General features: G+C 51.0%; 1 protein-coding gene across 1 annotated transcript; it reads right to left on the bottom strand.

The window, feature by feature from the left end:
* Positions 1-2,647: 2,647 nt before the first annotated feature.
* On the bottom strand, positions 2,648-18,491 carry ACADS (acyl-CoA dehydrogenase short chain). The gene is made up of 10 exons (XM_003789905.3): positions 18,369-18,491; positions 16,292-16,455; positions 5,800-5,949; positions 5,465-5,576; positions 4,850-5,001; positions 4,381-4,551; positions 4,162-4,299; positions 3,944-4,039; positions 3,738-3,794; positions 2,648-3,339 (listed from the first exon to the last, which is right to left on the bottom strand). Exons 1-10 carry the CDS (start codon positions 18,412-18,414, stop codon positions 3,187-3,189), a joined length of 1,239 nt encoding a protein of 412 aa, XP_003789953.1. The 5' UTR covers positions 18,415-18,491; the 3' UTR covers positions 2,648-3,186.
* Positions 18,492-19,653: the final 1,162 nt, after the last annotated feature.

A 19,653-nucleotide genomic window follows, 5' to 3' on the forward strand; every position in this document is an offset into this window, starting at 1 on the left:
GTAAGCCACCATGCCCAGCCCCAGGATTGCTCCTTAAAGCACCCCAGGACACAGACTGGACTTAGGCTCTGAAGGTTGCTACTTTATCCATGAAAGGGAGGACACATGGCCTCTGAGGTCTGCCCTGTGGCCCTGCAGCTGTGAGAAGCAGAAACTCTGCTGGGACTGCCACCTGGGAAACACAAATGGCCTGGGCTGACTGCTGTATCCAGCCCTTTGCCCTGGGAGGAGTGTGGCTCTAGCAGGCCATCTTTGGCCTTGAAGGCTCAGACGCTTGTAGACGGTGGGGCAGATAAGCCTGAACACCAAGCTAGCTGGATCACCAGCCTGGTTGTCCTGAAGAAGGACCCAAAGACATCTTCAACCACATGCCTGGTCCCCAATCCCCCATCTGGGCCAGGGGCCAGTTCTACCTCACTGGAAAGGCCATGGGGCCTCTGAACACCTTCCTGGGCTCACACGGACCCCACCTGGGGTTAGTGACTCAGCTAGAAACCGGCTTTCATTTGCCCCTTGAACTAAAATAAAATCTTAAGTCTGCCAGCTGACCAAATGGACCCCCTCTTAGCCAACAGATCCCCAAAATACCCTGAAGCTGAGTAGCTGGCCATGGGAAGGGAGATCAGACAAGCCTTCCCTCCCCTCTGGGAGGTGTCCTTTGTAACTCATCACCACCAGGCCTCCGGGGTTTTTTGGTTGTAGTTTGGCCGGGGCCATGGGCCACGCCACCCTGGCACCCTACTCACTGAGCCACAGGTGCTGCTCCAGGCCTCAGGTTTTGCAAGGCAAAGCTTAAACCACACCCACAGGTCATCAATTAACAGATCACTAGTGTCTGGGTACACGTCTGGTGGCTAGTCTCTAACACGTTTCCTTAATTTAAAACATTCCAACTCTCTAGGCAAAGCTTTATTTCTTTAACCAATTACAAATCAAAGACTCTTTTTTTTTTTGAGACAGAGCCTCAAGCTGTTCCCCTGGGTAGAGTGCTGTGGCATCACAGCTCACAGCAACCTCCAACTCCTGGGCTCAAGCGAGTTTCCTGCCTCCGCCTCCCAAGTAGCTGGGGACCATAGGCGCCCGCCACAACACCCGGCTATTTTTTGGTTGCAGCCATCATTATTGTTTGGTGGGACCTGGCTGGATTTGAACCCGCCACCTTATGTCTATGTGGCTGGCGCCTTAGCCACCTTAGCCACAGGTGCTGAGCCATCACAGACTCTTTAAACCCACCTGTAACCTGTAATGCCTCTCTTCCAGGTGTCCCGCCTTTTCAGGGCAAACCAATGTGTGCCATCCAGGTATTGGTTTATGACTTCAGGTGTAATTCCTGTCTCTCTAAAATGTATGAAACCAAACTGTAACCCAACCACAGTGAGACCACTGCTCAGGCTTCTTGGGTGCGGCTCTCCTGGCCATGGTGGCACACATTCAGCTCAGAATAAACCTAAATTATTTTACAGAGTTTGAGTTCTTTTCCATTGACAGCCCCCAGGTGGGACTGGTAAAATCTGACTGCTTATGGGAGGCGTCCTGGATCCCAGTCTGTCCTAGCACCTGAGGCTGGGGGCAGGGGCAGACCCAGGAGACCAGAGGTATGGGCCAGGGGCCAAGACCCTATGCACTTACCTGGAGCCAGGAGGCAGGCACATGTAATCAAACTGCCATAAGCTGCCCAGGCCACCGCCTGACCTGCAGAGTAGGGAGGAAGCTTCCCAAGAGCTACCTTGCCCCTTGTGCTGAGCTTCTGAAGCCCACCCCACCTGGTAAGGAATCAGAACCTAAATTTGCAGGATGAAGCTTATGCCTGCCCTACCTGGCCCACAGTGCTTCCTCTACCCGTGGCCAAATGCTGCCCCCGGCCCTGCCCACCCCCAGCAGCAGCCAGGAGCCCCTACACTGGGGATCTTTGTCTTCTCCATGGTGCTCAGGGCACTGTGGCAGGGCTTGCGCATGGGCCTGAACAGGGTAAGGGCAGGGCCACCTTGCAGAGTGGCAACTTCCAGCTGCACGCTTTGGAGGTAGACAGTGGCACAGAAACCCACATGTGGCAATGGCGCACTCAGATAGTAGCTCCTAAAGCGTTGCCTATCTCCCTTCCCCTTCCCTCGAGACACTTCCCAGTGCCTGCCCTGCTCTGAAGGAGTGTCCCTACCTCCTTTGAAATCTTTCTTTGCTCACTGTTTTCTCTCCCAGCTGCTTCACTCACGACACTGGCCCAAAACGTTAAGAGCTGGCTTGCTACAGAGGTACATCCACCCAAAGCCAGAGCGCAGGCACCAGGACCCTGGGCAATACCCCCCCCAACCCGTACTCACACAGCTGGCTCAGGGCTGACCACTAGAACACGTGTGTGATTAAACATCTGGGTTCTGGGGCACTCCACAGTGTTGACTCCCCCAGCCCCAGCCCTCTGCTGCCCCCTTCCTCCTGCCTGGAGCTTGAACCTGCCCAAGGATCCATCCCTCTGTAGCCAGTGGCCCTGCCTGGCGCCCCCTGCTCCCAGCCACTCTCCCAGCCACTCCCTGGGGCTTGACCCAGTTTCTCACAATCCCCAGGAACAGGGTGGGGCTTATGGGAGGGCAGAGCTCCCTGCAGACTATAAACCATCTTCCCCCCACACCAGGACCAGGCTAGAACACGAGGACAAGGCAGGGGATAGGCATGCTTTATTACGTACACTTCACGCAGCAGACCCCCTGCCTGCACGCGTCTTACTTTACAGTCCTGTGGGCTCCATGGCCCAGAGCCACAGCCTGTCTAGGACCTGGATCCTGGTCACTCCCCTCCAAGTCCTCCTCCTGATCCCTGTTATCAGGGAAGAGCAAACTCTCTGCCCTGCACCTGTCCCACCTGGGTCTTTATACCAGAGCGTGTCTCAGGCCCCCCATGGCCACACAGATGAGGAAAACGAACCAGCTTTGCAGAGCAGAGCCAAGAGACGCAGCTGAAGATGATCCACCCTCAGACACAGGTCCCAGCCCTGTCCCTCCACAGTCTAACCTGGGGTAGGCTGAGGTAAAAGGCTGCAGGAGCCCCCAAGCTAGTCCAGGGGACTTGGCATGAGAATGCATGGCCTCTGCCTGCTGTCCAGCCCTGACCAGAGGGCAAAGCTAAGGCCACATGGCTCCCAGCCCCTCTCCACAGTCCTCAGGGCAGGTGGCCCCAGGCTGCCCTGCAGAAGGCTCAGCTCCGGTAGCTCCTGAGCAGGTGCCCGGCGATCACCAGCCTCTGAATCTCACTGGTGCCTTCATAGATCTCAGTGATTCGGGCATCACGGTAGTGCCGCTCAGCCGGCATCTCTGTCACGTAGCCCATGCCGCCCAGGATCTGGATGGCCTAAGAGGAGAAAAGGAGCTCAGGAAGGAGAAGCCCCCACCCGTACAGAAAGACGGGATGGAATCAGCGTGCAGAAGGGCCAGCTGGTCACTCCCCTCCAGGTCCTCCTCCTGACCCCTTGTCCTTAGGGAAGAGCAAACTCTCTGCCTTGCACCTGTCTCACCTAGGTCTTCATACCAGAGTATGACTCAGCCCCCCATGGCCACACAGACGAGGAAAATGAAGCAGCTTTGCAGAGCAGAGCCAAGAGACGCAGTTGAAGACGATCCGCCCTCAGACACAGGCCCCAGCCCTGTCCCTTCGCAGTCTATCTTGGGGTGAGCTGAGGTGAGAGGCTGCAGGAGCCCCCCCCCAGCCAGTCCAGGGGGCTTGGCCTGATCACTCACTGGGATACTCACCTGGTGGCTGATGGCAGTCGCAGCTTCTGATGACGCCAGCTTGGCCATGGCTGCCTCCTGATCACAGGGGAGGCAGAGTCAGTGCCTCCACCTTGAGGGGAGTGCCCAGCTCCTGACCCCCAGCAGAGGTGGCCTGCAGGAGCCTCCATGTATAGCAGTGACCCCACAGGCCCACATCTCCTGCCCATACCTCCCACCCATTGCACCTTGATGAAAGGTTTCTTGTTGTCCTTCAGCATGGCGGCACGCCAGGTCAGCAGCCGGGCACTCTCCAGGGCCAGGGCCATGTCTGCCAACTTGAACTGCAACAGCCCCACCCACCAGTTAGCAGCTGCCCCTCCCACGCTCCAACATCAAGAGGAAAGAAGCAAAAGGACACAGGTGCAGGTAAGAGGCTCAGCTCCTGACACTGCCGCTGCCCTACCTGGATGCCTTGGAGTTTGGTGAGAGGTGCCCCAAAGGCCATACGGTTCTCAGCATAATGCACAGCACAGTCGAGGGCGGCCTGAGCGATGCCCAGTGCCTGGGAAGCAATGCCAATGCGGCCCATATCCAGGGTTTGCTGTGGGGACAGCCCTGGTCAGTGGCTGGCCTTCTGGTACCTAGGTCTGGCCCTGAGGCACCACCCCCACTGCCAGCTCACCATGGCGATCTTGAAGCCCATCCCCAGCTCCCCCAGCATATTGTCCTTGGGTATGCGACAGTCCTCAAAGATGAGGTTTGCTGTGGATGAGGCCCGGATGCCCAGCTTGTCTTCCTTCTTCCCCAGGGTGAGCCCCGGCGTTGGCATGGGAACCAGGAAGGCACTGATGCCCTGCAAGGCGCCAGGCAGGCCGAGCAAACTCCTCAGAGGCTGCTCCTCCACCACACCCTCAGGCCAGCGCACCAGGCACCAACCGCCACCCCACAGCTCCCTCAGGCGTGATGCCCCCTGCTGGCTCCAGGGGAAAGCACAGAGGCAGGCCAGGGAGGGAAAGCCGCAGCCCAACTTGCCCCAGAGCAAGGACAGCTGGGCAGGGGGTAGGGTGGAGGGGTGGGGGGGTGTCAGATCTAGGAACTGTGGAGTGACTGCAGCTCAGCGATCTGACAGGACCCCTTTGTGGGGTCCCCACCTTGTTTTGCAGGGATCTGTCCGTGCTGGCAAAGACCACAGCAGCCGAGGCCTCCCAGGAATTGGTGATCCAGGCTTTGGTGCCATTCAGGACCCAGGTGTCACCCTCAGCCCGGGCAGTGGTAGAAGCAGCTCCCGCATCACTGCCATTCCCTGACCATACACAGATTTAAGGTACAGTACCACCCCTTCCCTACCCAAGGGAACCCCACCTGCCCCAGGAAGCAGGAAACCCTGCAGCCTGGCCTTCCAAAATTCAGGGTCTGCTCCTGAGAGAAAGTTCCAGGGCCACATAAGCTCCCAGAGCTCTCAGTGACTAGTCTCAGAGGAAAACAGGGTGTGTAGGAGCTGGGTATCTTCATGCTGGCAGGACCCCAAAGCCAACCTTCCTTCCAGCCCAGTGGAGGCAAGAACACTGTCCTGGGCGGACAGCAGGCAGCCAGCGCTTGCCCCACTGCCCATGCCAGAGGCTTGTCCTCCAGCCTCTGAGGCCGCAAGCAGCTGCCCACAGTAGCACAGGCACCTCCTGCCCATACCCCCACCCAGAGCAGCCCAGCTTCCATCTGAGTCTTGTCACCCTGATTCTGAGGTGAGAGGACAGGGCCCCACCTGGTACCTGGTTCGCTGAGAGCAAAGCAGCCAATTTTGTCTCCACTGGTGAAGGGTGTGATCCACTGCTGCTTCTGCTCCTTGGAGCCAAACTTCAGGATGGGTCCCAAGTAGAGAGACTGGGGGGACAGCAGGGAACTAGTTGGAGGCCCATAAGCCCACAGGCCACACCCCAAGAAGGGGCTTACCCAGTGGGACCAACTGGAGAGATGTCTCAGGGAGACCCAGGAATGAGAATCAAGGCCTGGCTGTGCCCAGGAAGCTGGGACACATGGCTGCAGCCCACCTGCCCATGGGAGCCTCCCTCTGCCTGTGTGCCCAGAGTCCAGGAGGAGCACTCACATTGTTGACACTCATGATGACCCCAGTGGAGGCACAGCCCCGGCTGATCTCCTCCATGGCAATGGAGTAGGCCAGGTAATCAAGGCCAGCACCACTGAGCTCCTCAGGCACATCCATGGCCAGAAGCCCGAGCTCACCCATCTTCTTCACCTAGCCCCAAGGAAGGAAGGCTGTCACAACAGGGCAGCTGCTAGGGGCCGAGGGGCCAGGGAGCCGGGACTTACCCTTCCCAACTCCAAACCCTCTTTCCGCTGAGCCAATGCCTGCAGAAACTCTAGCCATGTGACCCAACCATGGACTGTCTGCACAACAACACCATTCATTCAAGCTGCCCTCACACCCCACACTGGCTCACCTCTCTGACCCCACACCAGTCAGCAGGCGGAAGCCACAGGAAGCCTTTAGGGGTCTCTGAGGTAAGGAGCAGGACCCCTCTATACCATGATCATTTTTCTTTTTTTTTTTTTTTTTTCTGAGACAGAGCCTCAAGCTGTCCCCCTGGGTAGAGTGCCGTGGCATTACAGCTCACAGCAACCTCCAACTCCTGGGCTCAAGCGAGTCTCCCGCCTCCGCCTCCCAAGTAGCTGGGACCACAGGCGCCCGCCACAACGCCCAGCTATTTTTTGGTTGCAGCCGTCACTGTTGTTTGGCGGGTCCGGGCTGGGGACTCGAACCCGCCACCTTAGGTGTACGTGGCTGGCGCCCTAGCCGGTCGAGCCATAGGCGCCGAGCCTACCATGATCATTTTTCTTCAGTCCCCTAAGTACACCACACTGCCACAGGGCCTTTGCACATGTGCCCTGTCAGTAATGCCCTGTATCACCCAGTTCTTAGCTCCTCCTTTCCTTCTGATGTCAGCTTCAGTACCACTTCTCTGGGCTGCCATCTCTGCCCTTAATAAGTCCAACCCCCTAATTACACACTCCTGCAGCCCCTCCATGGCACTTTTATACAGTCATTTTGATTAAGACCTTAATCTGAATGAGGGCAGAGACTCTTTGTGTTTTTGCCCACTGCCATATGCCCAACACCAGTGAAAGAATGAAGATCCATGATGATAAGAGCTTGGGATATTTTATTTGGAATAATAGTAATTGTGACCATAGTAACTGTCAACTATTAAGAGCCTACTTAGTATATGCCAAATTGTGCATGAAGTGCTGTATGCATATTCTTTCATTTGAGTCTCTCTGAAACTCTGGGGGAATGGTGCTGTATTTTCACCTCACAATATAGTTGGGAAAACTGTGGATCAGAGAGGTTAAGCAATTTGTTCAAGGCCACACAGCTTATAAGTGGTCTGCGTGGGGTTGAAACCCAGGCAATGACTCCATAATCTTAAACAGATTACTACTCTGCCATTTCTAACCTAGAACAAATTCTACTACTCTTCTCTAAGTACTACTCAAATTAACTATTCTAAACCTGCTTTCCACCTGAGAAATGTGGACCACAACACAACCTAACTTCAAGAATAAACAACTGAAATCAATTGCCTCTGGGGACAAAGGACAGGGCAAGAGGGGGAGCACTGCTTTTCATGAGCCCTTTTACACAATTTCACCTGTGCAACCAACAATGCCTGCCAATATGTTCTTGTTTTTCTATAACTAGTATTATTTCTGTGATTACAAAAATTTGACCTTCTGTCTCCTCAAAATTAACACCTGATAGGACTACTTTAAGGATTAACTGAGATGACACATACCTAACGTCGAGCCTAGTACCCAGCTCAGGTGAGTGATCAGTGAACAGCATTTATTACCACCTCATGGCTGCCAAGTTCTCATTTTGGCAAGAATGCATGGAGACAAGGGGGTACCTATGGAACAGCTGCACTTCTGTAACACCCTGTGTGTCACTCTGGAAAACTGCTTTATTTGGTTCTTCCCTTGAACTGGACCCATGGGAAATCTCTTGGAAGACTCTAAGCATGAGAAGGCCTTCCTCATCTCCAGCCTCCTATCTCTTACAAACCTGAAGGCATAAACATGCTTGCTGAGCTACGGACCCCCAAGTGCTAACCAAGCTCTGCAGGCACCAGGCAGACCTGACCTGGGAAGGAGACAGCTAGTGTATGGGCAGCAACATAACAGCAACCCCACCCCCACCCCCAAGGTGTCCACGTTCTAATCCCCAGGACCTGTGACTACATTTCCTCATGTGGCAAGAGGGACTTTGCAGATGTTAAGGATTTCAGGTGGCGAGGTTATCCTGGTCTTTATAAAGGAAAGAAGGACATAGGAGAGTCAGAGATGTGACAATGGAAGCAGAGGTTGGAACGCTGGGTGGAGTCACAAGCCAAGAAGTGCAGGTGGCCTCCAGACACAGAAAGATAGGAATGGATTCTCCCTGGAGCCTCCAGAAGGAACTCAGTCTTGCTGACACCTTGATTTTTAACCCAGTGAGACCCACTTCAGATTTCTGAGCTCCAGAACTATCAGATAAATGTGTAGTACTGTTTTAAGCCGCTGAGTTTGTGGACATTTGTTAAATGGCAAAATAGGAAACTCATCCACAGTGACAAATGGGGATTCAGAGTTACCAGGACTGTATCATTCTGAGAACAGATAAAATGATCAGGCTCGGCGCCTATAGCTCAACCAGCTAAGGCGCCAGCCACGTACACCTAAGGTGGCGGGTTCGAATCCCCAGCCCGGACCCGCCAAAACAACAATGATGGCTGCAACCAAAAAATAGCCGGGCGTTGTGGCGGGCGCCTGTGGTCCCAGCTACTTGGGAGGCAGAGGCAGGAGACTCGCTTGAGCCCAGGAGTTGGAGGTTGCTGTGAGCTGTGATGCTATAGCACTCTACCCAGGGGGACAGCTTGAGGCTCTGTCTCAAAAAAAAAAAAGATCATTTAGGGCAGCACCTGTGGCTCAGTGAGTAGGGCTCCGTCCCTATATACCGAGGGTGGCGGGTTAGAACCTGCCTGGCCAAACTGCAACAACAAAAATAGCTGCACATTGTAGCAGGTGCCTGTAGTCCCAGCTACTCAGGAGGCTGAGGCAAGAGATTCGTCTAAGCCCAAGAGCTGGAGGTTGCTGTGAGCTGTGATGCCACAGCACTCTACCAAGGACAACACAATGAGACTCTGTCACTAAAAAAAACCTCTTGGGCTCAAGTGATCCCTCTGCCTCAGCCTCCCAAGTAACTCGAACTACAAGAGCCCACTATAACGCCCAGCTAATTTTTGTATTTTTAGTAAAGGTAGGGTCACTCTTGCTCAAGCTGGTCTTGAACTCCTGAACTCAGGCAATCATCCTGCCTTGGGCCTCCCAGAATACTAGGATTACAGGCATCTAAAATAAATTTTTTTTGCAGTTTCTTTTTTTTTTAGAGACAGACTCTTACTTTATCGCCCTCAGTTGAATACCGTAGCATCACAGCTCACAGCAACCTCCAGCTCTTGGGCTTAGGTGATTCTCTTGCCTCAGCCTCCCAAGTAGCTGGGACTACAGGCACCCACCACAATGCCTGGCTATTTTTTTGTTGCAGTTTGGCTGGGGCCAGATTCAAACCCACCACCCTTGGTATATGGGGCCGGCACCCTACTCAATGAGCCACAAGTACTGCCTAGTTTTTTTTTTTTGGCCAGGGCCAGATTTGAACCTACCACCTCTGGTTTATGGGCCCAGCGCCTGCATCTAAAAATTTTTAATTAAAAATAGAAAATGCTTGGTTGGGCGTGGTGGCTCAAGCCTGTAATCCTAGCACTCTGGGAGGCTGAGGCAGGTGAATGACCTTAGCTCAGGAGGTCAAGACTAGCCTGAGCAAGAGTGAGACCCTGTCGCTAAAAATAGCTGGACATTGTGATCCAGCTACTCAGAAGGCCAAGGCAAGAGAATTGCTTGAGCCCAAGATTTTGAAGTTGCTGTGAGCTATGACACCACAGCACTCTACCAGGACAACTGGTAAAATGAGACTGTCTTCAAAATAAATAAGCGAATGAATGAATGGAAAAAATAAATAAATAATCAATGGGTACAATGCAGATATATGGCACATTGCCTGGGTATAGGATACAACTACAACTGGACTCTGGTTTTTAACCTGTCATGTGTCAATTATATAACCTAATGGTTTGTACCCTCATATTAACCAGAAATTTAAAAAGAATGAAAAATTAAATTTTGAAAAATGAAATATGCAAATCCCTAAGACCCACACAGGCCTAGGCGGGAACCTCACTGAAAACCTCCTTCCCTTGCCTTGTAGCAAAGCACACTGAGGCTACCCTACTGGAACTGTCTCATCGTGCACAAACCGGTCAGGTCTTCCCAGACACTAAGACATGCCCCTCTCACCCCAGGCTCTTGGGCACTTACTCCTTGAATCAATGACAGATATGCCAATTGCCCCATGACTCCCTCTCATCTCCAGAAACACAACGGGAATCAATATTCCCAGGCAGAGAATGAAACAATCACGCTGGCTGGCATGCATTCAGTTGTTCATAGCCCAAATCTCTGGTCGCATGTCCCGACAGCGAGGCAGAACGGGTTTCCCCATCTTCCTCTCACAGAGGGAGGAACTCACATAGAAAGGGAGCACAGAGGCGGTGGCCAGGTGCAGGCCCCAAGATCTCTCTCCACTGAGCTAGAATCCCAAGCACCTTCACTAGTGTACGCCAGCTCCTTCTTCCCTCTTTTCTCATCATCAGCCTTTTCTCTTTTTTGCAGTTTTTTGGCCGGGGCTGGGTTTGAACCCACCACCTCCAGCATATGGGGCCGGCGTCTTACTCCTTTGAGCCACAGGCACCATCCTCATCAGCATTTTCTTACTCCTTGGAGCCACAGGCATCTACCTCCATCAGTGAAAGGGATGGCATCTCTACTCACTATCACTCTAGTACTGAGTCACCAGGTTTCAAAACTGAGGAATGCCACCAAGAAGCAACAGCCACATGGCTCAAGAGCACAAACTCGTCTGTCCCTTCCTCAGAGCCCGTACACAGCCAGCTCCCCAACCATTTTATCATGGTGACTGGGCTGTTTCAGGCAATATACCATACCATAGCCAACTGCAGGAACTTTCTAGAAAAAGACTGGGGGAAGAAGCAATGCTGGTGGTGATGTACACTCACGAAAGGACATCCTGATAGGCACAGAGACAGACAGCAAGTGGGAAGAAAAGGGTGGCAGGAGAAAGATTCAATATACTCAAAAACCAGAAACAAAATTAAAAACAGCTGAGGAAAAAAAGTGGCTCTGCTTTTGTTCATGCTTTCTGATCTACGTAAGCTGATGTTAAAGGCTAACAGTGGCAGCTTCCTCAATAGCGCAGCATTGTCTACAGAGAGAGGCCTGCCCTTCAGAGGTACTCACAGTTCTCACTCTTGGTCCTTTGTGTCTATGAACGAGCAACTCAGACCTGTACAGTGGTCTCCAAACTCCCAAGAGAAAACTCAAGAAACAGCAAACCCTCCCCCGCTTCCCAGCAACTGTCAAACAAGGCAAGTCTGCATGTTTGGGAAAGGTTTAGAGGGTACCTTATATAAAAATGCTTTAAGTCATGTCTAAAACTCACATACATAAAAATTAAATTTATCAGCTCGGTGCCTGTGGCTCAAGTGGCTAAGGCGCCAGCCACATACACCTAAGGTGGTGGGTTCGAATCCAGCCCAGGCCCGCTAAACAACAATGATGGCTGCAACCAAAAAATAGCCAGGCGTTGTGGCAGGCGCCTATAGTCCCCGCTACTTGGGAGGCAGGAGATTCGCTTGAGCCCAGGAGTTGGAGGTTGCTGTGAGCTGCGAAGCCACGGCACTCTACCCAGGGTGACAGCTTGAGGCTCTGTCTCCAAAAAAAAAAAAATTAAATTTATCCTGAGGATGCCTATGTTCACTATAGCCAAAACTAACTCACTCTAAAGAATAAAACTGGTGGCACCCGTAGCTCAGTGGTTAGGATGCTAGCCACAAACACCAAGGCTGGCAGGTTCAAATCCGGCCCGGGGCAGCTAGAACATCAATGACAACTGCAACAAAAAAATAGCCAGGTGTTGTGGTGAGCACCTATAATCCCAGCCACTTGGGAGGCTGAGGCAAGGGAATCACTTAAGCCCAAGAGTTGGAGGTTGCTGTGAGCTGTGACGCCAAGGCACTCTACCCAGCACAATAGCTTGAGGCTGTGTCTCAAAAAATAAAGGGAAGGGGTGGGAAAGGGTAAAGGCAAGGGGAGGGGAGGAAAGGAAAGGAAGAAAAAGAAGGAAGGAAAAGAGAGGAAAGAAAGAAAAAAACTTCCTAACTTGGTGAAGATTCGCTACTTATTCCAGACAAAATAGCCAGGGCACAGTGGCTCATGGCTGTAATCCCAGGGCTTTGGAAGGCTGAGGTGGGACAGTCGATTGAGGCCAGGAGTCTAAGGCCAGCCTGGGCAACAAACCGAGGCCCTGTCATCTCTACAAAAGAACAAAAAAATTAGCCATGCGTGGTGGCACACACCTGTAGTCCTAGCTACTTAGAAGGCTGACGGGAAAAGATCACTTGGGCCCAGGAGTGTGAGATTATGTGAGCTGTGTTCATGTCACTGCACTCCAGCCTGAGTGACATTCACACAGTCGGTAATTTGAGGAGCCAGATACAGATATGTGAGCCTTCCCACCCCTGATTAGTCAGTGATTTCTAATATTTTTTCCTGAAGAATGTTTCTTTGCCCTCAAAACAGGTGGCTTTATGGGCAGGGGGAGTCGGGAAGAATTGAGAGGAGAGTAGGGCAGGAATTAACCTGCACAGTGCCCATCCTGCTTATGTGGGTTGGTTTTGAAAATGTGATTAAACTTTGTCTTTTTTTTTTTTCTTTGAGACAGTCTCACTATGTCACTCTGGGTACAGTACTGTGGTGTTACAGCTCACAGCAATCTCCAACTCCTGACCTTAAGCGATTCTCTTGCCTCAGCCTCCCAAGTGGCTGGAACTACTGGTGCCTGCTGTTTTTTAGAGACAGGTTCTCACTGTAGCTCAGGCTGGTCTCTAACTTGTGAGCTCAGGCAATCTGCCTGCCTCGGCCTCCCAGAGTGCTGGGATTACAGGCATGAGCCACCGCTCCCGGCCCCCAGTTCGTTCTTTCTTTTTTTCTTTTTAGAGACAGAATCTCATTTTGTTGCTCTCAGTAGAGTGCTGTGGTGTCACAGCTCACAGAAGAGAATCACTTAAGCCCAGGAGATGGAAGTTGCTGTGAGCTGTGACACCACAGCACTCTACCCAGGGCGATAGCTTGAGGCTCTGTCTCAAAAAAAAAATAAAGCTGGTCATTGTTGTGGGCGCCTGTAGTCCCAGCTACTCAGGAGGCTGAGGCAAGAGAATCACTTAAGCCCAAGAGTTTGAGGTTGCTGTGAGCTGTGATGCTACGGCACTCTACTGAGGGTAGTCTCACATAATGAGACTCTATCATAAAATAAAAATAAAAATAAAAAATTTTGAAGCAGTATTTGCATTATTTTGGATTTTACAAATATGCCATATTACCTACCTATGCACATCTCATTCTCTGCCCCTTCTGCCTGCTTTCTCACTAGTTTCCCTCAACTTAGTACCATACACAGTACCAGGGAAAAAAGCAAAAAGCCACCAGGCTTCAATCCTTAGCTAAGGAAACCAAACAGTGAGGAGCAATCTGCGCGTCCCATCAGCCACCCAAACCAGAACCAGGTCCAGTTCCAGATGGGCAACAGTGCCACTCCCCTCTGCTTTATACCCAGAGGGACTGCCTATAACTGCTTCTTCATCGGTAAACATGGGACAATATGTATTAGCAGGACTCCAGATGATCTATTGACATTACAGATGTAAAATACCTTGTAAACAATAAAACAAAATGCAGGTGCTGTTACCACACTCAGCTATCATCGTGCATTCAGCAAATATTGAGTTGGCTCCTTCCTGAGCAACCTCGATGTGCCAGAAGGGAATGAGGCTACCATCTGCGACATCGGCCTTCAATACCCATTTCTGCCTCCATGTGGACGATTATCCTACAGCTTCCCCAGCGCCACAGGCAAACGGGACAGCATAAAGCCAGAGGGATGTTTAAGAGCAGGCTGGCAAAAAGCCTTGCTTCTACTACCAGCTTTCCTGCATAGGGTAAAACTATGTCTGTAATACTAGAGATTATTCGAAAGAGGATGACACAGACCACAGAAATCAAGTGGTCAGGCCCAGCACGGTGGCTCACACCTGTGATCCTAGCACTCTTGAGAGGCTGAGTGGATCGCTTGAGTTCAGGAGTTCAAGAATAGCTTGAGTAAGAGGGAGACATGTCTCTACTAAAAAATAGAAAAGTTAGCCAGGCATTGTGGCAAATGCCTGTAGTCCTAGCTATTTGGGAAGCTGAGGCAAGAGGATCACTTGAGCCCAAGAGTTTGAGGTTGCTGTGAGCTAGGATAACACCAAGGCACTCAACCCAGAGTGACAGAGTGAGACTGTCTCAAAAAGGAAAAAAAAAAAAAAAAAAGAAATCAGGCAGTCTGTCATCTGGCAGAAAGTGCCCTGACACTTAGCCTTGCCTCAAACAGTGACTTTGGGGAAAGCACCTTGAAACTGTTCCTGCTTTTCAGTGGCCTGTCTGTCAGTTCCCTTCTGCTCCTCACCAAGAGTTTGACAATAACATTCCTAATTAGAATAGGGCTTCCCTGCCTGCCAGTGCGGCTTCTGCTGGTCTATGAAGCAATTATAATTCATAGCCCAGGTCTGGCTGGCTCCAAAACCCTTCTCTATCCACTATTCAATACCCATTTCTTCCCATGGAAGCTGTAGGATAATTGTCCACATGGAGGCAGAAATGGGTATGGATAGTGGATGGAGAAGGGTTTTGGAGCCAGCCAGACCTGGGCTATGAATTATAACTGCTCCACAGATCAGTAACTCTGAGAAAGCCACTTAACTTCTCTATGCTTCAATTTTCTCAACTGTAATGAAAATAGCAATAACAGTATTATTGGATACCATTTTTCAAGTGTCATACACCATGAATTTGGCATATATTATCTCATATAATCCTTGTAATCCAGCTCGGTGCCTGTGGCTCAAGCAGCTAAGGCGCCAGCCACATACACCTGAGTTGGCGGGTTCGAATTCAGCCCAGGCCCACCAAACAACAATGATGGCTGCAACCAAAAAATAGCTGGGCACTGTGGGGGGCGCCTGTAGTCCCAGCTACTTGGGAGGTGGAGGCAGGAGACTTGCTTGAGCCCAGGAGTTGGAGGTTGCTGTGAGCTGTGATGCCATAGCACTCTACCCAGGGGAACGGCTTATGGCTCTGTCTCAAAAAAAAAACGGGAGGTGGCTTGGTGCCTGTGGCTCAAGTGGCTAAGGCACCAGCCACATACACCTAAGGTGGCGGGTTCAAATCCAGCCCGGGCCTGCCAAACAACAATGAGGCTGCAACCAAAAAATAGCTGGGCATTGTGGCGAGCGCCTATAGTCCCAGCTACTTGGGAGGTGGAGGCAGGAGAACTGCTTGAGCCCAGGAGGTAGAGGTTGCTGTGAGCTGTGATGCCACAGCACTCTACCCAGGGCAACAGCTTAAGGTTCTGTCTCAAAAAAATAAATAAATAAAATAAAATCCTTGTAATCATTCCAGAGACCAAAATGGAGATTAGATTAGATTAGGTGGGGATGTCTAGGATTAAATGAGATGACACACAGGGATGTCTAATACCTGAAAGTTGCCCAACTAATTTGGGTGCCCAGAATATCACTTGCCAACTCATCTTGTGCCCAAGTCCAGGCACAATGCCCAACACTCTGAACACACACTATCCTCTAAAAAGAAGCAGCCCCAGAAGCTACAAAACATGTCAATGGGGATCACAACTCTTGAATTCCTCCAACGGAAAAATAGGCAAGAAGAGTTCAGAAGGTTTGCCCCTCCACAAATCATTCATTTAACAAATATCTACAAAGTGTTTATACCACGTGCCAGATAGCTTGCCAGGTCAGGGGACAGAGCAATAGCATCTTAAACATGTAACTGCAGAGGAAGTGAATGCAAATGGAAGAACTTGATGCACAGGAGGAAGCATAATGATGGGGAACTTGGGGTTTGGCAGGAGACAGTTAGAGCCCTAGCTCTGCAGCTGATTTACTCCATGATCCCAGTACATTATTAAACCTGCTCATAAATTAGAGTCTCGTCAACTGTACCTACGAGGGAGTATATGTAAGGATAATAATAGTATCTTCACCTTACAGGACTATTATGAGAAAAAAGATAACCCATCTCATGTGCTTAGAATAGTGTCTAACTTGTGGCAAGTACTGTACGCATTAACCGTTAATATTAGCACAATACCTGGCACAAAGTAAGCATATTGCCCTGTTATTCCAGAAGTTAAATCCTGGCTATAGGCCATGTGGTGGACAAGGGAAACTTCAAAAACATTGTCTGGGTCCCAGACCCTTATTTAGGAGTCCTCAACTGGGTCACTAATACCACCTATCCTGGAGCCGAGGGCAGACCACTGTCACAAGGTGCTGAGGTTGTACTCTCACCTGAGCAGCAGGAAAGAGATGTTCCTTGTCCACCTGGGCTGCAATGGGAACCAGCTCCTTCTCAGCAAAGTCCCGGCACGTTTGACGCAGCATCTGGTGTGTCTCAGGCAGTTCCACAGACTGGTAGATGGTGTGTAACTGTCGCCAGTCCCAAGGATGGACAGCTGCCAACAAGAAAGGAGACTGTAAGGGATTTTTTTTTTTAGAGACAGAGTCTCACTTTGTTGCCCTCAGTAGAGTGCCATGGTGTCACCTCACAGCAACCTCCAACTCCTAGGCTTAGGTGATTCTCTTGCCTCAGCCTCCTGACTAGCTGGGATTACAGGCACCCGCCACAACACCCAGGTATTCTTTTTGTTGTTGCAGTTTGGCTGGGGCCAGGTTTGAACCCACCACCCTTAGCATATGGGGCCAGCGCCCTACTCACTGAGCCAGAGGCACCACCCAGGATCTTTTCTTTTCTTTTTTTGAGACATAGTCTTATTCTGTTGCCCTCAGTAGAGTCCTGTGGCATCACAGCTCACAGCAACCTCAAACTCTTGGGTTTAAGTGATTCTCTTGCCTCAGCCTCCCAAGTAGCTGGGACTACAGACGCCACCACAATGCCCAGCTAATTTCTGGTTGCAGTTGTCAACCAAAAACTAACTGCAGTTGTTAACCAAAGGCTTTGTTTGGCAGGCCTGGACTGGGTTCGAACCCGCCAGCCCCCGGTGCATGTGGCTGGCACTATAGTCACTGAGCTACAGGCCCGGAGCCTAGGGATCTTAAATAATGATAATAATAATTATCTATTAACTTAGTGGTTCTCTACCAGAGAGGATTTTGCCACTTTAGGGACACCTGGCAATGTCTGGAGACATCTTTGGTTGCTACAACTGAAGAGCAGAGCGCCATACTGATATTCAGTGGGTAGAAGACAGTAATACAGGTAAACAAACTATGATGCACAGGACAACCCCACAAAAAAGAATTATCAATCCAAAATGTCAATAGTGGTGAGGGTGAAAACCCCACCTAGTGCGCACTATGTTTACCATGCGCACTAAACACTTTATATTCACCATGTCATTCAATCTTCTGTATAATACCAATTATATAAAAGACCTCAGTTCTGTGGCCTCAGGCAAGGGTTTCAACTTCCCTGAGCCTTAGTATCTATAAAATGTAAAAGACAATAGTATTGTCCTAGGAACTTCTGGGAGTGGGAGGATTAAAGAAACAGTAACTGTAGCACTTCCCATTGCTCTCTATTTCCCTTTATTGTTACAATTCAGGAAAAAAAAATAAAAATTATATATATATATATATATATATAAAAAATTCAGGATGCAAGGGTTATTCTGGACCAGGCAAAGGAAGCACTAGCCAAAGGTGTCACTGCTGCTACAGCTGGAGACAAATGGTAAGACAGAAAAGATACTGCATTAAATAATCACCAGCCTGGGCAACAAAAAATTAAAAAATGAGCCAGGGACGGTAGCATGTGCCCGTAGTCTCAGCTACTCAGGAGGGCTAAGGAGGGAGGATAGCCTGAGCCTAGGAGTTTGAGGCTGCAATGAGTTATGATGACGTCACTGCACTCTAGCCTGGGGGGACAGAGCAAGACTCTGTCTCAAAAACAAACAAACAACAAAAAACAATAGCGAACATTTACAGAGCACCTCCTGTTATATGCCGAAATGCCAAGCACTGTACTGTTTTACATACCATGTGATTATTTCTTCCAACAACTACTTCACTGTGGCCATTTTATACACGGGCCAACTGAGGCTGAGAGGGGCTGAGCGTCTTGCCCAAGGTCACAGATCCGAGTCTGGCTCTGATCCATGCCCAGGCCTGGCTCCGGAGAAAGGGCGCACCCTGAACCTCCGCTGGGAACTGAGCTGGCACAGGGATCACAAAGGTGGTGGTGGGCCGAGCAGGAATCTCCAAAGGGCGGGCTGAGCAGGTGCAAGAGCTGCCGAACTGGGGCAAAGGCCACGCATGTTCCCGGGGCTGGGGGTGGACAGGGCGCCCCGCCCGCCCACTTGGCCGGCACGGGCCGCGGCCCCGCTGTGCGAAGCCCGAGAGCACTCACCTCTGCGGAAGGGGCCGCAGGCCCGGGAGAACAGCAAGGTGGCCATGGACGACCGACAAGGTGCTGGGTGGGTTTGGCCTCCTCGACCTCCGCTTGCGAGCGCGCCGTTCCGGACTGTTGGGGGGCGGGGCCTCGGAAGAGGCGTCTCGAGGGCGGGGCGTCCCGGGGGCCCGCCCAAGAAGATGAACCATTAAGTCTCCTGCCCGAGTGAAGCCTCAGAGGTTGGTTTCCTAGCTGTGCCCTCATCCGTTAGTAAAAATGTTCACAAAACAAAGCCAAGCACACAGCCCCGCAAAAGGCCACAGAGCTCTTCTTAAAGCATAAGTAAGATAGCTGTCGTCGGTTTAATGGCTTCATTGACAGGCCCATCTCTCCTAAAATCCAATTCCATGCCTAAAATCACCCTAGGACTTGCCTTGCCTACCTCTCCAGCCCCATGCCCGTTACTCCGTGCCAATTTATGTTACAGCCACATATGGCAGCTCTTCTGTAAAACCCCCTAGCTTGTTCCTGCCTCTGGGTCTTTGCCCTCACTGTTCCTGATGCATGGAATGCACCTCTTCTTTCCGGCTTCACTCACCCAGGTCTGCCCTAACAACATCAGGTACATGTTTATCTCCTACTTCCTCTCTGTCCATAGTTCTTTTTACACACAGCACTTCATATATGAAATTATTCTATGTATCATCTGCTCCTCTAATCTCTTTGCTCCAAGAAAATCAAGGGCCTTGTCTTGCTCTGGTGCTGAACATTTAGGCTCATGGAATTGTGTTGCCAGGGACGATTTCTTTTCCCCAGAGGTTGGGAAGATGAGGTGGAGTTGCTACTTCTTTTCCACTGCACTACTGACTCCTAATTGGAGAACAGAGCCCTGACAGTTAGGTACATTTGACCTTCAGCTTCCTCACCAGGGCACCTTCGCCCTAAAAAAAACTATTCTGATTTCACTTGCCCCACCCCCACCCAGGGTCTTCTAATTGACACAAATGTGAATCTGACTCCCTCAGCTTCCTGGGCATCACCCACACCCTGCTAGGTACCCACATATCCCTTCCCAAACTCAGCCAGGCATCTGTCCCCAGCAGTGGCCAACATGCCAAAAATTGTCTTCCCCCCAGACTTAGTTCTACTTCCTACAAGAAAACAATCAAAAGATGTAGCAAAGTCCTTAATGTTACCTTTCATTTTAAAAAATGCATGTAAGGGGTGGCACTGTGGGTAGGGCATTGGCCCCATATACCAAGGGTGGCGGGTTCAAACCCAGCCCCGGCCACAACTGCACCAA

This window comes from Otolemur garnettii, unplaced genomic scaffold (genome assembly GCF_000181295.1).
Source record: "Otolemur garnettii isolate 467f Iridium unplaced genomic scaffold, OtoGar3 scaffold00038, whole genome shotgun sequence".
NCBI classification, from domain to species: Eukaryota; Metazoa; Chordata; class Mammalia; order Primates; family Galagidae; genus Otolemur; species Otolemur garnettii.

Bases quoted from the DNA above. Each gene is read 5' to 3' on its own strand.
- ACADS (XM_003789905.3), bottom strand. From the start codon at position 18,414: ATGGCCACCTTGCTGTTCTCCCGGGCCTGCGGCCCCTTCCGCAGAG. The intron at 4,040-4,161 runs GTAGGGCAGCGG...GGGCTGTTGCAG, and splicing joins CCAAACTCCAAGGCATCCAG to TTCAAGTTGGCAGACATGGC. The intron at 3,795-3,943 runs GTGCAATGGGTG...CCCTGTGATCAG, and splicing joins ACAAGAAACCTTTCATCAAG to GAGGCAGCCATGGCCAAGCT.